The sequence below is a fragment of the Chanodichthys erythropterus genome, chromosome 6, assembly GCF_024489055.1.
Source record: "Chanodichthys erythropterus isolate Z2021 chromosome 6, ASM2448905v1, whole genome shotgun sequence".
Classification (NCBI taxonomy): domain Eukaryota; kingdom Metazoa; phylum Chordata; class Actinopteri; order Cypriniformes; family Xenocyprididae; genus Chanodichthys; species Chanodichthys erythropterus.
This window is the reverse complement of record NC_090226.1, coordinates 10,510,490-10,530,135: the sequence shown is the minus strand read 5'-3', so window position 1 is coordinate 10,530,135 and position 19,646 is coordinate 10,510,490. Positions and strand designations below refer to the sequence as shown.

Sequence of the window (19,646 nt, the reverse complement as noted above, 5' to 3'; positions counted from 1 at the left end):
TCCTGCAGCAGGTGTCCATCTCAGCATGTGAAGCAGCAACCTCCAGGTTTCAATTAATGTCTAAATTCTGGAGGTGTGGGCCACCTAGGTCTTCCCTCACAGCCACTTTGACAGGTGTTTACAATTGCAAAGCACAATACATGCCTGCCAGCAACCTCTCTCTATAAAAGCAATTCAGTAATTACCTATCATGGCCATCTTAGACTTGCATAAAAATGTCATGTTTTTTCTGGTCCCCTGCGTCTTTGCGAGCGCATCAACACAGAATTAGCCACAGAATCCACGAAAATAGGCTACAAACAAATGCAGTCAGATTGGACTCAGCTAATTTGTTTTCACAGTGTGAAAGGTACGTGGCACGGTTTGACGGCCAATGTACCATAGCCATATCAATGCGCAAGTCAGAGCGGGAGACTTAAGGGCCAATTAGCTTGAGTTTAGTCTCATTGTTTCTCAAGGGCTTCCAGATGATTTCTTTCAGATTTCATCGAAGGTGTGCAAACAGCCAGAGTGCGACATCTCTGTATATCAGTGCTTTGTGGTCAACACACATTTAAGGGGCGTCAACGCTTTGATTTTGTCTCCATTTTCTCTCCACTTACAATGGACCCGACTCTCTAAAATCAATGCAATCAATGGCGTACTTCAGAAGGTCGGACTTCTAAAACTTCTACTTCTACTGAACCTCTCAGATAGACTTCTTTCGCCAGTAAGTACAGTAAGTACAGTAAGTCTATGGATAAGACCACACAAATTCTTAAGATAATTGCAAACACCTTGCAATAATCCCCTTTCAATACTTTAAGTCCAGAAATGAGAATTCTTAATCTAATCATTTTATACAAAGTTGATCCTTACTGCAATGGCAAATCTATGCATTATTTATAAATGTATTAAAAAAGTAATTGAATTTTTTGAAGGACAAAGGGAAAGAGAGAATTCATGAAGAAGATGAACTTTGGTTACGAGAAATAGGATTTCTCCATGCCTTTACAGCAGTGGTCACACTATTAGGATAATTTCTAAAGGAATATTTGCATATCTGTCAAAATAGTTTGGCTGATGTACATGATAATGTTTTTCATTATCACAGTCAATGAAATCTTGATTTGCCTGAGTGAGAGATTTAGAAGAAAAAAAAGTTACTCTGTGTTTCACATGTATAGCGGAGTCATTCTATGAAAGCAGTGCCAGTTGCATGTCGCTATTCTGAAATAAAAATAGTATATAGAAAACACTAATAATAATAATAATAATAATAATAATAATATTAAATCATTATATACATACAGTACATATGCATTAAATACATATAGATATACAGTGGGTACGGAAAGTATTCAGACCCCCTTAAATTTTTCACTCTTTGTTATATTGCAGCCATTTGCTAAAATCCTTTAAGTTCATTTTTTTTCCTCATTAATGTACACACAGCACCCCATATTGACAGAAAAACACAGAATTGTTGACATTTTTGCAGATTTATTAAAAACAGAGATGCAGTCGGGAGATGGAAGAAAGTTGTAGAAAGTCAACCATCACCAGTCGGGGCTTTATGGCAGATTGGCCAGACGGAAGCCTCTCCTCAGTGCAAGACACATGAAAGCCTACATGGAGTTTGCTAAAAAAAACACCTGAAGAACTCCAAGATGGTGTCTTGTCCTTCATTTGTCTTGCACTGAGGAGAGGCTTCCGTCGGGCCACTCTGCCATAAAGCCCCGACTGGTGGAGGGCTTCAGTGATGGTTGACTTTCTACAACTTTCTCCCATCTCCCGACTGCATCTCTGGAGCTCAGCCACAGTGATCTTTGGGTTCTTCTTTACCTCTCTCACCAAGGCTCTTCTGCCCCGATAGCTCAGTTTGGTCGGACAGCCAGCTTTAGGAAGGGTTCTGGTCGTCCCAAACGTCTTCCATTTAAGGATTATGGAGGCTACTGTGCTCTTAGGAACCTTCAGTGCAGCAGAAATGTTTTGGAACCTTGGCCAGATCTGTGCCTTGCCACAGTTCTGTCTCTGAGCTCTTCAGGCAGTTCCTTTGACCTCATGATTCTCATTTGCTCTGACATGCACTGTGAGCTGTAAGGTCTTATATAGACAGGTGTGTGGCTTTCCTAATCAAGTCCAATCAGTATAATCAAACACAGCTGGACTCAAATGAAGGTGTAGAACCATCTCAAGGATGATCGGAAGAAATGGACAGCACCTGAATTAAATATATGAGTGCCACAGCAAAGGGTCTGAATACTTAGGACCATGTGATATTTCAGTTTTTCTTTTTTAATAAATCTGAAAAAATGTCAACAATTCTGTGTTTTTCTGTCAAAATGGGGTGCTGTGTACACATTAATAAGGAAAAAAAAAAGAACAAATGATTTTAGCAAATGGCTGCAATATAACAAAGAGTGAAAAATTTAAGGGGGTCTGAATACTTTCCGTACCCACTGTATAAATATTAACATATTACAAATATTATACAAATTAATATTATGAATACATTATAAATCACACATATATAATTATTATCATCATCAGCCTTTACATTTTTCCAAATTAAGTTCTTTGCAATGCATATCCACTCACAAAAATATATTTTTTTATATATTTACAGTAGGAAATTTACATGGAACATGATCTTTACTTAATATCCTTATGATTTTTGGCATAAAAGAAAAATTGACCATTTTGACCCATACTATGTATTGTTGGCTATTGCTACAAATATACCCATGCGACTTATGACTGGTTTTGTGGTCCAGGGTCACAAATAAAGACTCCAATGATGTCCCCTTCTCTTGTCCATGCAATTTAGTGAAGATCATTATTATTTTGCTGTAAATTAGTGGTATGAAGAGACGACATAAAAACTCAAGGTCATAAATTGTAGTTCATTTACACCAAATCAATCACATTTATACATAGTTCTTCATGTCAAAGCTTAGAATTTTTTTAGAAATATTTTAAAAAGAACTATAAATGCATATATTGTTTGTTATTTTTTGAATTAGTATATTAAGTTTACAAAACATTTTGTGTGTGTGTGTGTGTGTGTGTGTGTGTGTGTGTGTGTGTGTGTGTGTGTGTGTGTGTGTGTGTGTGTGTGTGTGTTTAGTGTATGTTGGTCACAAACAACACTCCTCCTATGGAATGACTGCTATACTTTTTGTGATAATGATCATGAAGAACTGAAAATAAAGAATAGGTCTATTAGTCTTTGCATTCTGCAGTTCTTCTGTGAGCAATCTGATGCCAAAAAAAAAATGCAATCACCACTTGTTCTGACAGATTGTTTATACATACAAGTCTGTTCTCATTTATATTTAGCATGTTAACTATCACACATAATGTGACAAAGAGGAAAAACATTGTATAAAAGTATTGTATCAGCAAGGTTTGTCAAAAAATATTTAAAATGCAGACTCAAACAAGTCTGGCCTTAGAAGACAACATGATTATTTATGCTTTAGTGAACTGCACAGACTAGCAGGGGTCAAGGTTGGCTGGTTACCTTTAGCAGTTAGTCCCACTGGTTCTGCACTGAGCTTGATATCATTGTTTCAGCCAAAGAGCATAATATGATTTTTTCATAAAGTAAATGGTATCCAGGCATGCATCTTTCTCTGCATTGGTGCTATATTGTAAATTGTAAAACCCTGACCCTCTTGACTGTCAGACAGATATAACAAAAGCAAGGCCCTGATTTCTTTGGAAATGTATTAGGCCTACCTGCTTTTCATTCGATGCGGCTGTTTATATAGTTTCACAGCACAGTGAAGCATGAAAGCAAATTCTACTAACATACAAAAGCATCTAGTCCTTCCACCCACATCTCCTTTTCTTTTGCAAACAGGACTGAATTCTCTATATCTTCTCATTAAATAAAACTGATCTTATCACAAGTTTGCCCTTTGGAAGGATGATCGAGGAGTGTAATTCACTTCTAAATCACTGTAATTGAATTCTAGCTGTCAGTCAACCCTACTTGCGCATCATCATGTTCACTGTTTACCTACCTCACACTGCACTCACATACTGTGACCCTTAAGATAGCTATAAAAGTAGCTAATGAAATGTGCTCTTTGCTGTTTTGTTTTGTCAGAAAGGTCAATATTCCTGTTTCACACACCTTTAGACATTATTAAATACCCAAGTTTGTCCAAACATACATTATCAAACTCTCCAGAGAAGATTAAACACTGGCTTTTGCCGGTGTACTAGGATGCATGGAAGCATTGACATTCAGCACTTTGAAATATATTAATAATGAACAATAATTGATGTTTCACTCTCAATAAACGCTGCAGTGGCAAGTTAGATGAGACATTAGCAATGTTGAGGCCTGTCTTATGCCCCTGCATAGCAAGGGCTAGCACTGCTAATGACTCGGGCATAATGCATTCTGCCCGCATAAGCTCCCAATACCCTGGCTAACACAATGCGAGGAACAAGCCAGAACTCAGCAGCCAAACACACTCCCTTCACTCCCTCATTAACAATGCAGCAACCATCATTCTATTCATGTTGTGTCGTAAAACTCAAGCCGCTTAGCAAAGGATAAGCAAACAAGTGTGCACCTCATCAGGGAGGCTGGGGTTTAACCAGGGGTTGCTCATTGATAGCCGCTGTCAGAGTGTGAGAGAAATAGAGACAAAGGAGAAGCAGAAAGTGAGAACGGAGGTGAGAGAATGATGGACAGGAGAGAGGATTTGGGCTGGAGGCTAACGGGTATCTCTACCAGGCAGACACTGAATGATAAACAGGGATAAAATAAAAGTTAAGGGTATTTGGAATACATCTGCATATAGGCAAAAAGCACACACACACACACAAACGCACACACACACACACACACACAAACAAACTCTCAGATGAAAGTAAAAGAATGATAGGAACTGGGGTCGTCAATTTGTTTCAGACAAATTGTATTGGAACTATTGTAGGCTTTGCTATTGAACAAATGTTCTGGTTCAATAAAAGAGAAGCTCAGTTGGCAGCATTAGTTGCATAATGTCAATTACCAGAGAAAATAATTTAGCCTCGGCTACTTCTTTATTTTTTTATAGAGCATTTAGAGTAAGGCATTTACAATGGATTACAGTGCCTGGAAGGTTTAAAGGATGAAAAATGAAGCTTATATTTGGTTTTGCACTTATATATATTAAAAAAGTAACTCTAAAGTTGTTTAAATCAGAGGTTTCCACTCTGGAGAAATTTTAAATACTTTGTCCCACAATTTGTGCCATTCTTAAGGTTCACATGACCACCTAACAGTAGCACCCAGTATTAATGCCCTTGTATTGCTTTTTTCCTAAAACATCCAAATTGCTATTCAGTACCATCTAAAATGCATAATTAAAAACATTAATCAGAATGGGCCAGGAAACCGGCACACAGAGAGGCTGTGAATAGCTGAACCACCAGCCTTGGTGGAAACTATACTTGCTGCTTTATTAGAAGTTTGCTGCCTTGACTCTTTGAGAAAGGTGCACAAGCAGGCACATCTATTTAGGACAAATGTGCAAACACCATTTTTAATTAGCAGCTATGTACTGCAAAACAATACACCGAACTTCATCTAACTTGTTTGTCATTTACAATAATAGCTGGTAACCACTCATGGACCTTACAGTCTTTTTCCAAAAGCAGCTTAGCAAATATACAGAAGCATCGTATAATAGGGATTTAATTTTAATTATGCTTTGGCATTATCGACTAACAGCGGTGGGCTTTAAATCTACTGTGATGATTAATTACAGAGAAGGCCAATCTATAAACACTTTGACAAAAGCAGCAAAGATACAGTCGAAACAAAAGAGTTCACAGGATGCTCGACACTTCAGGGATCAATGCTGAGCAGCACAATTGTTTATTGAATTCCTATTAATACTGCATTTACAAATCATGAAATGAATTTTTTATGAATGTATAACAGCATGGCTTAATGCGGTTATATATTCACATTAGAAGAAAAGAAAAAGTAATAGTGTACTGTGCAAGCTTTATGATTTCTAAATATTAATATGAATTGCATTTAAAGCATACACGTGTCAATGACATAATATAACATAATATCATATAAAAACCAAAAATTACAAGCTATTTGATTCACAAATAAAAATTCAATAAATGAATAAATAAAAAAATATAAAGCATCCTGTTGCTTGGGTTTTGAATGTAGTTTCAGCAGAAAAAAAAATCATACTGACAAATCGGGAAATATAATTAAACGTGTACTACACAAAGAGAGAAAAGTCACAATCCATTAATAAACACTTTAGTCAGTCGTAAGGAAGCATAAGACTCAATGCTGTACAGTTACTTCAAAAGATTCTTTGTGTGCAGTAACAGCATTAGAATACACAAGGAGTGAACAATGCCTTTCATGCCTTTTCTTTCACTTCATGAGCATTTTCCATATGCTGTTTTCCTAGAAGAATCAATGGGTTTCAGAAAGTGCTTTGATGAAAGAAAGCTCCCTAACTTGGTCACATTTGAAAGTTGGGGGGGGGATCAGTTGCTATGACATCCATAGATGTTAGTTCTGCTGAGCGTAGAGTGAAAGAAGAGACAGGTTAAGACCACTAGAACTTCAAAGAATTGTTCTAAAAGTCCTCTTTTCTCTCATTATGTAGCCGTGCCAGACAGACCGCGGCAGTGATCACCGATCAGGAGCGAGAGGAGATGGAGTGAGTCACTCAGGTGGAGTGGGGTAAACTACCACTGGCTTCCCTTCCTCAGATGACATATGCCCACATATCCCAACCTCCACCTGTTGTTTATCATCAACCTGATCCATTTCAATAACAGGTTTACAAATGATTCCCCACTCTTATTTTCAGTGCTTAATTTACAATGCTTTGCTGTCAGTCACATCCCCTTGTTTTTTGTCTACCACTATTGCACATGGAGTAGATACACACACAAATAGAATTTGCCTTCATATACTGCTCTCCATATCTCTCCTGCTGTTTCGAAACTTTCTTCCTTCAGCTCTGTGATCAATCTGCCTTCCTTTGTGTGAGTTCATGTACTTACAACTGACAATATAAGCAGCCACAAGTCCAGTACTGAGGAAGCTACTGTGAAACTTGTATACCAAGCTACAAGTCATAAATTAGTAGTTGGATCAATGACGTGATGGGTCTTTTTTTTTTTTTTTTTTGCCCAAAGGCCTTAATAATAATAAAAAACAAAGATTTGACATCCAAAGTATGTAAGGTAGTACAACTAGATTGCTTTTATTGAATCCATAATGTTTTAATTATATTTTGCTACAAATTAAGATATTTTAAAGATTTTGAAGTTTTCAAAAGGTCATCCAAAGGCCAATACAGCCATTTCATTTGTGATTAAAATATCTAAGAATGTAATGAATGTATATATTTTTTATTCTGGCATGATTTTAGAACATCATATATCAACATAGTGCAAAATTGTGTTAAAATTATGTGTAGAAGTCATTGCTTTGTTATGAGAAAGAATGTCTGGAAAAATGATTTTCACTAATGTCATTCGGAGTTACCAATATAAAGGGACCATTTTGGATCAAATCATGTGGGCAGTATCATGTGACAGGATGTGACATCATTCAGACACCTGCAAAGGACCACATGGTCGTGAAGCAAAGTAATAAACTCTCTTAACTATTTGAAAAATTAAAGTTTTCACTTGCTCATACGCATGTCTCAAAACATCAGGTCATTTTGTACAACTGCAATAAAACATGGAAAAAGCTGTAATATTTTAAAAACTTGTACTAAATATAAAATGTTTGATTGTCCTTTTGCTAGCTAGCTAGATATCAGCCAGTTAACATTGTTTGAAAATATCGTCATTTGGTATAACCAAAAGCGTCATTTGGTAAAACTGAAATTTTGGTTAAACTGAATGACTTTATGACAATATTTTGTCTATATTGTAAAAAATGACAAAAGCAGTATTAATTGATTATAAAAACCACATAATCTCATTGTTAACACTTAATAAAACTTCAAAATTAATTATATCTTCATTATGTGTTTTTTATTTACACTTTTAAAACCTTATTCGTCAATGACCCAGATAACGTTAAAAGAAAAACTAGTTAAATGCAGTGAATCTATGTAGTAATGTATATTCATGTATACATATTATTTAAATTAACATATTAAAATATTTGAATGTATTTTAGTAAATATCATAGTGGTTATATAATATAGTATATATCATCTAGTTTTAATATATCATTTCTATTCAGACAATATAATGAATATAATGTTTCATACATTATTATATATATATATAATATATAGCTCTACCTGTGTAGATCTGCTACGGGTAGTTCATGTACGCTACATTGTACAGCAACAGCATGTCTTACTTGCTCACAGCAGCGTATGTATTGGATGTATTGGCAGTAGCAAATCCCAAACTTGCTCTGTAGCAGCAGCAGCATAACAGATCTCTTCCAACAAGACCAAATATATCAACATTGCCATACCCATTACCATGCCAAGAGTTGTCAGAGTTGTCATGACAGAATTAAAAATACAGCAATGCACATCAAAATTAAACTAAATATCCTCCTTTAAAAAAAAAAAAAAAGGAGAGAGAGAAAGATCTGAAATGCCACACAAGAACTTGAATCTGTGATTTAATTTTGAGATTCACTAGAATTGGACATTTCTGATGGAAACCCTTGAAGTCTATGTGTCAAACATATTAATTAAAGGTGAACCTGTGAACGTGCAACAAGGGAGCATTTGGAAAAAGAATCAGGCCTTTTCTCTGCACCCCATGTTGTTCTCGTGGCAATCTCTGAACCACATCTTCATAATTAATGGAACCCTCAGGACACACTCATCCACAGTCATGTTGAAGCTCTCGATCTCACGCCCCATGAGTTCCCAGCATCCCACTACAATATCACAAACACTGTTCTCTGACAGCATGTTTTTTATAGATACAAGCATATGTTACCCATAGCATAAGCCTGTTAATGGCCCTCATAACAGACAAAACAGCTTCTGTGCATTTTATATCAGACAAAAGTTAGACATCAATGCAGGACTTGTAGGGGAAAACAGGTGGAGGGTTCAGAAAATACCTTATGAAGCTTGCTAATAAGGATCAATATGCGTCAAAGAGGACACAGTGAATGGAGGATCATAGGGATTGATAACACAAGGAAGTGGCTTGTGTTTTAATACACTGCCAGATGGGAGGTGAAGGGTCTCAAATGACCTCAATCAAAGGCTTTTTCTTTCCACATCAGACCCACACATCCTCAAAGGACGTAAGAGAGCTCGGCAACAACAGGCCACCCATGAAATTGCACCAGCATTTCTGTTATTGTAATTTCATTTGGCTAAATGAGTAGGCAATGTGTGGGTGTAATGAAATTAGGTTGTAACCGACATCTTCAGCAGGCTGGATAACGACAGTCTGCACAAAACGCTTGGGTTGTTTTTTGATGTGATTCTGAAATACACATTTCTGCACATTCTAAATATGACATGTTACGACTCTGTAAAGTGAAGTGTGAAAGTTACACAGTGAGTTGTGAATTTAAAGCTCATTTTGGTCAACAAGCCTGGCTGAGATGGAACAAAAATCTGACAGCTAACTATGGACGAGCCAAGAAACAGCAGGAAAGCAAACAGGGAAATGCACAGAAAGCCAAATGGCTTCTTACAAAAAATGCTAAGAAAGAGAAAAGAAAAGTGGAGATTTTTTTTTTTTTTGAAAGGCTCTCAGGAAGGTTTGTCATTCTCTCTTTGCTATGGGGGGGGGGTTGCCAGTTACGCTGCCAACATCCACTTACTGTCAGCCGAGATTACTATTTGCCTATTGCCATAAAGCTCTTTTCAACAACAGATCACAAATAGCCATTGGCAGCATATGTAAGGCCATTATTGTTGTTGTGAAAACAACAAAAAAAGAGCAAGGCTTGAACAAATTTACTTTGCACCTAGAATGGTTGGAAATCTGATCTAAAAGTGTAAAAACAGGTTCCAGTCAAGGCTCTTATAGCTCTTGGTTCCAAGACGTAGCTCCAGTTCGCCCTATTTGTGCTCATTTCTCTGTATGTCCATCAAGTAGCATGATGTAATCTTTGATCATGCCCCTCATAAAGTAAAACCACTTCTTTTGTTTTTTTTAAACTTCAGCTGGTGTGGAAAAAGATGCAAAAGCATACGTCTGAGAAGTCAGACTCCATCAGTCACTGGTATTTTTGATGCATCTCTAACTATCCACACCTCTGACCCAGTCTGCAGACTGACAGAAACCCTGTGCCCATATATTTTGTGCATGGCATCAATAAAACAAAATCCAAGCTGCTAGATTTCAGCTTTCTTACAACATTCAATTCAAGCACAGAAATGACATTCCAAGAGCTTTATCACAACTTACAACAAACTGGATGCCTCACTGTGATCATTTCAATGAAGCATACTTACTACCTCATTAGCTTAAGGCACACTGACCCTGATAGCAACATTTAACACATTAATGCCCAGATGTTTTGATTGTACAATAATATGAACATAATGTGGAGTTGTTTTGCAACAGAAACCTATACATAGATAAGAGAGGCTTTGCACACCAGCCATTGAAGTCGCCTGATTAATTTGACTTTTATGATATTAAAGTTACAGTAACACTTTAGTTTAGGGTCCAATTCTCACTATTAAGTAGTTGTGTATTAGCATGCATATTACTAGAATACTGGCTGTTTATTAGTACTTATAAAGCACATATTAATGCCTTATTCTGCATGACCATTTTCTACATCCCTTAATCCTACCCTAACAACTACTTTACTAACTATTATTAAGCAGCAGTAATTAGGAGTTTAATGAGACAAAAGTTGTAGATAATAGTTTGTTAATAGTGAGAACCGGATCCTAATCTAAAGTGTGACCAAAGTTACTAATTCATATTTAGTGTAGATTAATTAAAAATAAAACACTAAAAACTAAAATCAGTCAGTTCAAATGCCACCAGAAGCATCACAAAATTATAAATGTAAAGTATTAAAAAAAACATTTTGAGATTTGCTAAAGATTTAATTTTTAAGTGTTATTAAATTATTAGTGTTTTTAAAGATTAACTTTCTGAGAACACTAACTGTATGTACAAATCTGGGAAAATGAGCATGTACAATTAAATATTAAATAGCTGTCACCTCTTTTTTGAGCATAGATGTGAAAATGCAATCCAAACTATCCAATCTTAAATGGCTGTAATTCATGAATGCTTTGGAATACAGACCTAAGGTTGGTCTCTTTTAAAGATGACACTCAGATCATTGCTTTTAAGAAATGAATGTGTAGAAATGTTATAGAAGTTTAAGTATACAAATGTACTGTAATATATATATATATATATTACATTATATATATATAAAATTGTACACAAAATAATTTTTACTCTAAAATTGCTATAAAATCAAAGTCATATGTCTAACAAAGTTTAGTCCAAATTTTAAGTTGATATCACAAAAACTGAAGTTCCTATGAGATTTTGTTTAGGCGCTGTACCAAAAATAACCACTGGATGAAACCCACATTCCATTGATTTATTTTTTTATTTTGTTTATGCATACTCCTAACAAATTAATACATATCTGTCACAATATCACTTTTAATCAAAACAGTCACCAAATATGAAACCTTGAGTCTCAAGATTACAAAAAAATGATTATAAAACAGTCAAAATAAATCTTGTAATAGATTTACTGTGAGGAGCCCGCTAAAAGGATTTTAAGTATCAATGTCAGAATTTAAAACGAATTTTGAATTAAGTTAAGCTTTCAAATTATACCCAATTTATGATGAGTACTAAAATATATGATAGGAAAAAGGCAAAAAGAAAAAGAAAACAGGAAGTTATAATATTTCGTCACTACTGACAAGGCTAAAGCTCTTGTGAAATTCAATTTTTCTTTGAAAATTGCCAGACAGACTATTTCTTTTAGCTTGTGATAGGAGTAAGAGGTATGACTTCTTCAGGGAATTAGTTTAAGATGCTGTGGCTGAATATATCCTTGCCCAGGGGTTAATGCATATTAAAACTGGTTTATTCATTGATAAGACCAAAATAAATCATGGCTGCACTCTGATTTATCATTGATGTGACAAACACAAAGCAAACCAACAAGTCACAACTTGTAAATGCAGAGATTAGATAACCAAGCAATGAGACTGTGAAATTGTATTTTATCGTCTGTTATTTTACTGCATGCAGAAGACATTCTCTGGTCTGAATAAACACCCACAACAAAACACACATCTGCTTCTAAGATAATCTATCCTAATTAATAATAGTAATGCTAATAATAATACATTTAAATAAATTATTATTATTTTAATTATTATTTATTTTTTAGATCTTAATCACAGTCAATGTTTCAGATCAAAAGGCCTAAAGTCATGGGTTAGTGGAGGATAAAATTCAATCTTACTCAGTGCTATCTTCGCTAAGTGGAACCGGTTGACCCAGGAGATCTTGCTGACAGGGCTTGGTGTGTTGAAGACCACAGTGAAGCTTACAGGACGCCCAGATCTACAGTACATGAAAAAAAACATTTGACAGGTGGTGAAATACACTGATCTATCCAACATGGGCTCATTGCTATGGCCCTCTGAGGAAGATAATCTTGTAAAATTTCCATAAAAACACATCACAACATGGTGGCACCTTAATTATCTGTATTAATAATACAATAAAATAGTTTTGCTGCAGTGCACCAAGGAGCCCTGGGGAGAGCAGCTGCCACTCTGCTCAATACAGCTTGATCTCAAGCTGAGTCTGGATCTGTGTGCTGAGTTGCTGTTTTTTTCCATGAAGCTGTGCTTAGAGGAGGAAAAAGCAGACAGCAGAGAAGGAGGTATAGAGATTCCCACAACTGCACACATTTTTCTTTATTTATTTATTCAAAGAGGCAGTACGAAGGTCACAGAGACTGTGGATGTGGTGGCATGGAGGGTTATGTGGGGAAGGGTGGAGTGTGTCAGGCCTGGAGATGAGGTGAGCTTACTGAGTTGATCTGCATTCTCAGCCAAGATGTTTAGCCAGGTTAATGGACCAGAACTTTTCAGTAACACCTTCTACAAGGGGCAATTGCACGAGCACGACTGAGCACCGTGTGCTTCTGGATGGGATGAGGTTCTTAATATGAGTTATTGAAGGAGACTGGCCACCAAAAAAAAACATCTGGATTTGACTTTGAAGAATGACAGTTTAAAATTGAAAATGTGATTCAATTTCTTGATTCAATCATTATAAACTGTTATCTAAACCTCAGATATACCCACAGTAGGCAAGTTCATTCTTGTGAAGTGCAGTTGAGCTCATAAGGATACATGCTTTGCAGAATCAGTCATACATCTACCATTATTTATAAATACTTAGAAATATCTAAAACAAAAACTATATATATTAGGATTGTCGATTTAAAGCGTTAATTTGGTGCGATGATTAATTATGAAAAAATAACGCGTTAAAATAATTAATAGCGCATTAATATCATTTTGCAGGGTGTGTTACCCTGCCCCGGCAAAGACATGTACGTCATCCTACATTGTATGCAGTTTAGTTATGAACATGATGCAGGGCAACGACTGAATGCAGTTAAAAAAAATGCCACTAAAATTCAAGATATGAGTGCAAAAATGCCCCTCTAGGTTTTTTTCTTATATTTATGTCATGATATAGTTTAGCAAAATCACACGAGCAAGTGTTTGTTTTTCACTCGAATATTTGCAGAATTGTAAATGTGATATTGATTTTATACAACAGTTCAATAAACAAGTTAATAGTGTGACAATATTGCCAATGAAAATAGTTCCAAACAAAAAGTCACAGCAGAACTGTTGTCCGTCTCTGAGCAACACACGGTGGTGTTTTAGTACTTAATGAATCCAAGAAATTTTATGAAATCGAGTGAGCCAATAGTTGAGTGAACCATTTATAAAGATGGTCACTTGCTTCGTTCCTCAATGAATCAGAGCTGCATTAAACAGTGTGTAAATATACCTAAATGCTAGGGCTGCACGATTTATCTCGATTAAACCACATGCGATTTGGCAAAGGCTGCGATTATTTTATGCGCAGCTTGTCAGAGCTGTACGGATCTGTGATCAGTAGTAGGGTGAATTCAGGGTGATTGGGACACTTTTTGCCATTGAGATGACTTGGAAAATGGGTCCCAATCAATCTGAATTCACCCTAAACGCTTCTCCATCTGAGGGCGCTCTTGCGCAGAAACTCCAAATATGCCATGCAGTATGTTATGTTAAATATGTTATTAAATGTTGTGTTTTGTTGGACAAAATGTTAATAAATGCTTCTCATGTCTGGAAAGATGTTTGACGCATGTTGCCGTTTCAAATGTACATTATAAGCGACTCAAACTCACAGTGCTTTCAGATGGATTAGAACTTGGAGCCATACTTCATTGACACTTAATTGATGTGCATAAAAAACAAAATAATCGCCTTTGCGATTTCATAATCTCATTAAGAATCACAATTAAGCTATAATCGCGTTTAGTTAAATGAACTTAAAGTTATTTTTCGTACCGCGTGATAAATCGTGCAGCCCTACTAAATGCCACTTTATATGCAGCTTCTGAAAAAAAATGTTATTGCCACATTGTAGACTTAAACGTTTATGTGAAATAACATTTCAAAACATTTCTTTCTAAAGCTACTTTTAGTAATTACTATTTAATGTTTTTCTCATCTAACACAATAATGACTTTAAATGATTTTTTGGGGGGATAATCTCTCAGCCAAAATTGATATGAGATTAATTTGATTAATTAACTGCCATATAATGCAATTCATTAGAATGTGTATGTATGTATGTATGTATGTATGTATGTATGTATGTATTTATGTATGTAAAATAATAATAATAATAATAAAAAAATGATTTCACTTGGTACTGTCCTGAGCAGCTGCATAACTAATGTTTATAAATATATGAGACAAAAGACAAAAAAAAAAATCCGAAAAAATTGCACATACTTGGTTCTAAAAAGCTTTTTTTTTTTTTTTTTTTTTTTTTTTTTTTTTGGGACATTTCTAATCCTAAATGTTACTGTTCACATTTCAGTTTTGACACAGAAAATAGGAAAATAATCACAATGCATTTTTTCCAGGTCAGTTTTTATCAACATCTGTGATGTCATTGTGTGGTGTCACCATACTCCTAAATGGAAGAATGGAAGAAATTTGTGTTCCCAAAACAGACTTTCATGAAATGTTTTCTTTAAAAAACCTACAAAGAAACTTTAGTGCAATGGAAAGGTTCTATAGATTTTCACCAGTAAATGGAACTTTATGGAACCATAGATACAAACAAAAGCATCTAGTTGAAGTTCTTAAAATATAATTGCTGTGAATGAATTGAATGTTATAAGGGAAGTACTACATTGAAAACCAAATTTAGTTTTTATGATTCCTCTTATTTAAAAAAAGGAAAAGTGTAGAGTGTGGTTTATGAATGCAGTATGCAAACTTATGAGCCGAACAGTAATTTGGCACTCGCCCTACACAACTGTCCAGGCCTTCAATGAGTCAAGAACCCATTCTACACTTGTAAAAATACTTTGACTTTCTAAGACTATGCCCACTAAAGTAAGTGTCTCAGCAAAGGCTCAGGGACAGGGAAAGCAATTCACATTCAAACATCATTAGAAGGTAATTGACTGGAGAATACGATGATGCCTGCCTTGGTTATACTGTCACACCAGCAGCCTCTGCCTGCTCTGTGTTCATTCCCAGCCCAGGGGAGACAGAAGGAGTCAGAGAGAGAAGGAAAGAAGAAAAGCATGGAGTGCAAAGACACATGCAGATATAGAAGAATGAAACTAAACCTTCGAAGACGCTCAGAGATAAAGAAAGCGCATTCCGACTGAAATTTTATGTGGTGCCTGGCTCCTTCCTAGAATGGCAAACACAAACAACAACTTGCAGATATTTCCTTCACTCAGCACAATGGTTTCACAGGGAAAAATAAGCAAAAAGAGATGGGATAGGGGAGGGCTGTTTTTTAGAGTCGAATAAGTGCGCTCAATGCTTAATTTGATTCCTGGGATAAAGCTGGGCACCCACATCGGTCTAAACACGATAAACAGAACGGCCCTGGGTTCCTCCCGCTGGCTGATTGAAAATCTGGGTGGTTGTGAGAAGGTGTGCGAGTTTGTGTGTCTCTGTGCGGCCTGAATGAAGAAACAGCAGAGGAGGCAGACTCCCAGGCAGAAAGGGCAGAACGGAGAGCAGAGAACAGACTGATTTATGGCTGCAGGTCAGTGCTGTGGCATGTGTGTGACACTAATGCAGAATGACAGGACAGATGGTGGAATGGAAGCAAGGCACTCAGCTCTTCTCTGTGCCGACTGGAGGTGATTGTAAATCAAACAGGAAGTGGCTTTGGAGAAAGCACTCTATGTCTATAAGCTCTATAAACCCTATGCCCATTAATCCAAGATCAATTAACCTATCAATTTCACACATAACCCTAGATTAACAATTTTAAAACCAGATTAGGCCTTTTTTAAACTCTGGGTTAAGCAAAGTTTCACACAAGTGGGTTAGCACTGCTTTGAAGTTGTTTAGCCACAGACAACCAATCATAAATCACTGCATCATTGCTTTCCTTAATAAATATTCATGTGCTTTCATACGGTTTAATTTCAGAGTGTAAGTGAAACAGTCAAAGCAAATGCATTAACTGGAGTAATTATCATTATTGTGGCTTTTTTTTTTAGATTTTTGTAGTGTTTCAGAAGATTGAATCTATGTGGCCAATCTGTAATTGTCCAATCAATGTTACTAATCTCATGAATAAACAAATTCCTAAAGCTCAAACAAGGAGTAGCACCACCATGGTCATGGGTTTGAATCCCAGGGAATTCAAGTGATAAAATGGTATTGATGGTTGATAAAATATATACATTTAATTGCAATATAAGCCACTTTGAATAAAAGTGTCTTGCCAAATGCATTAAAACGTAAAATGTAAATAACAACATTAAGACAGGGTTTACAAATATGCAGGGTGAAATTTTGAAACTACCTGGGGCTATTTACTAAGCCAGGATGGAGAATGAATGTTCTTGGAGTAACCAATTCAGGAGTGAAAAGCCCACTAGACACAACAACAAAAAAATTTATATGACTAAACAGCTAATTTAAATACAGTGCATGAAATACATCTCCAAAGACCTAGAAGAAAAAACATTCTAGTATGAAAAACAGGCTTTCCTTGGTTTCAGCCATCTGTGTTTCTACTACCTTATTTTTATTCTCAATCAACCCGCCATGCTTTTGTCAATGCGTAATAGGCAGGACACGTAAGCGCACACACGGATCTGCGGCAAGTTGAATGGGTGATGTTAATTATCCTGAATCTACATCAGCCTCCATGGCAGCGCTTTGAAATTCCATGTGTCACCGTCCCTTTTGCTGCTTGCTGAGAGGAGTTATCTGAAGGTAGAAAAGGCTCCTAGACTAACAGCAGGTGAAAAACAATGAACAGGGGGTGCATGCTGGGAACTGCCTCTCTCCCTGGGTCTGTATGCATGTGTTTGTTAAAGAGAATGATAGGTAAATAAAGAGAGGATTTGTGTATGTTTACCAAAGAGAGAAAGAGATTGTTTTAAATTAGTTTTTTTCTGTACTCAAAGCTTTTCTTCTCTGCCTCTCTGTGATCATGTTCTCCTTTTTTCCTTAACAGGATCTTTTTGGCCTTGTTGCCAAAAAGTTTATTTATAGACCAGTGGAGAGAGGAGAGGAAATGATGGGGAAAGAGGGTGAAACCAAACCAGCAAATGTTGTGAGCCAGATTCAATTAACATCAGCCAAATGAGCACTATAGCTCTGACAGCTCTATTGTATTCCATTCCATTCCATTCCATTCCATTCCATTCCATTCCATTCAATATTTCATTATGTTTGGAAAAACTAAATGCAATTCTTACAGTATTTACTGCCCTTAGAAGTGATTCGCTAAAAAGGACCTGCAATGGCGGCACATAAAATCATTAGTTCACTGTTAAATACACGGGTCATTAATTATAAATTACTAATTACACTAGTTGTGCTGTATGTTTTTGATTCACTAAAAATAAATGGCTTATAAGAGTCAATCGTTCAAGATTAAAATTAAACTTGTTGTGCTGTAGGTTATTGGGACTTAAATGGCACAAAATTTGTAAGATCATATCTTTGGATCAGAAGATCACAGAGACTTGGGTTTAGGCTCTTTTGACTCGGCCTATCAAGCAGCCAATAAGTAATGACGTAGCAACTTCATAGCCAAGCCCTAGCAACCACTTGCAGCACCATAGCAACCGTATAACAACATTAAAAAGGCATATCAAAAGAGTTTGGCTCTTCTGATTCACAATGACAAATAGTCTTTAAATATCATCCCATAAACTATATAAGCACACCATAGTAACCATTTAGAGTAACCATGTAACTTCATGAATAAGCCATATTTCAGCACCAGAACATTATACAGACTTCATTGGCTGTCTTGCAGTTACACGCATCACTGCAGCATCTGCATAGTGCCGAGTTTTGCCACTGCAAGCACCATTCACATTTTCTTCAGGAATGTTCCACTAGTTGTGCTGTAGGCTTTTGATTCACTAAAAATAAATGGCTTTTAAGAGTCATTCGTTCAAGATTAAAATTAAACTGGTTGTGCTGTATTTGATTCACAAACAGAACTGGGTAATAAGAATGAATGAATGAATGAATGAATGAATGAATGAGGCATTTATATAGCGTTTTCATATGTACTACTGTACACCCAAAGCGCTTTACAATCATATCAGGGGTCTCTCCTCATCTACCACCAGTGTGCAGCATCCACTTGGATGATGCGACGGCAGCCACAGTACAACGGCGCCAGTGCGCTCACCACACACCAGCTGAAGGTGGAGAGGAGAGAGAGTGAAAGAGCCAATTCAATGGATGGGGATTATTAGGAGGCCGTGATTGGTAAGGGCCTATGGAGGGAATTTGGCCAGTTACACCCCTACTCTTTACGAGAAGTGCCATGGGATTTTTAATGACCACAGAGAGTCAGGACCTCAGTTTAACGTCTCATCCGAAGGACGGAGACATAAGAGACATTCATTCGGGAATCACATTAGACGAGTCGTGCTGTACGTTTCTGATTCACTAAAAAGAATCACCTCATAAAATCTATTTGGAATTCAGACTACATTCAAAATTCTTGATTCACTAAAGGAACATCTATGGTGGACTTATTAGTTTGGGGCTCAGACAACATTTGCTGCACTAAATGTTTTTGATTCACTAATAGGAGCTGGCTCATAAGAATGATTTGTTTAGGGAATCAAATTGCACTGGTTGGACTGTGTTTTTGATTCACTAAAAATAAATGGCTTATAAAAAAGTAATTTGTTCAGTAGTAAAATTACATCGGTCGTGCTGTATGTTTTTGATTCACTAAAAAAATATTGACTCATAAAAGCTTTTTGGAATTCAGACTACATTGTATATTCTCGAATCACTAAAATAATTTGTTTGGGGATCGGATAACACTGGCCCTGCTGTATCAGTCTGAACAGTCTATACTGGTAGCGCTACACGTTTTTCTAAAGATTCATAAAAGTGAATAAT

The 19,646-nt window shown here is 36.3% G+C and overlaps 1 protein-coding gene across 5 annotated transcripts in view; it reads right to left on the bottom strand.

Moving 5' to 3' along the window:
- The window catches only part of arhgef10la (Rho guanine nucleotide exchange factor (GEF) 10-like a), a 162,592-nt gene that overhangs the window by 54,905 nt on the left and 88,041 nt on the right, over window positions 1-19,646 (bottom strand). For 4 of the 5 annotated variants that reach the window (XM_067388019.1, XM_067388021.1, XM_067388022.1 and 1 more), the window contains 2 exons: window positions 17,065-17,136; window positions 12,443-12,543 (listed from right to left, as the gene is read on the bottom strand). In XM_067388019.1, coding sequence (XP_067244120.1) covers window positions 12,443-12,543; window positions 17,065-17,136 — 173 coding nt within the window. The remainder of the gene's footprint in view (window positions 1-12,442; window positions 12,544-17,064; window positions 17,137-19,646) is intronic. The other variant, XM_067388020.1, reaches the window with a different exon arrangement.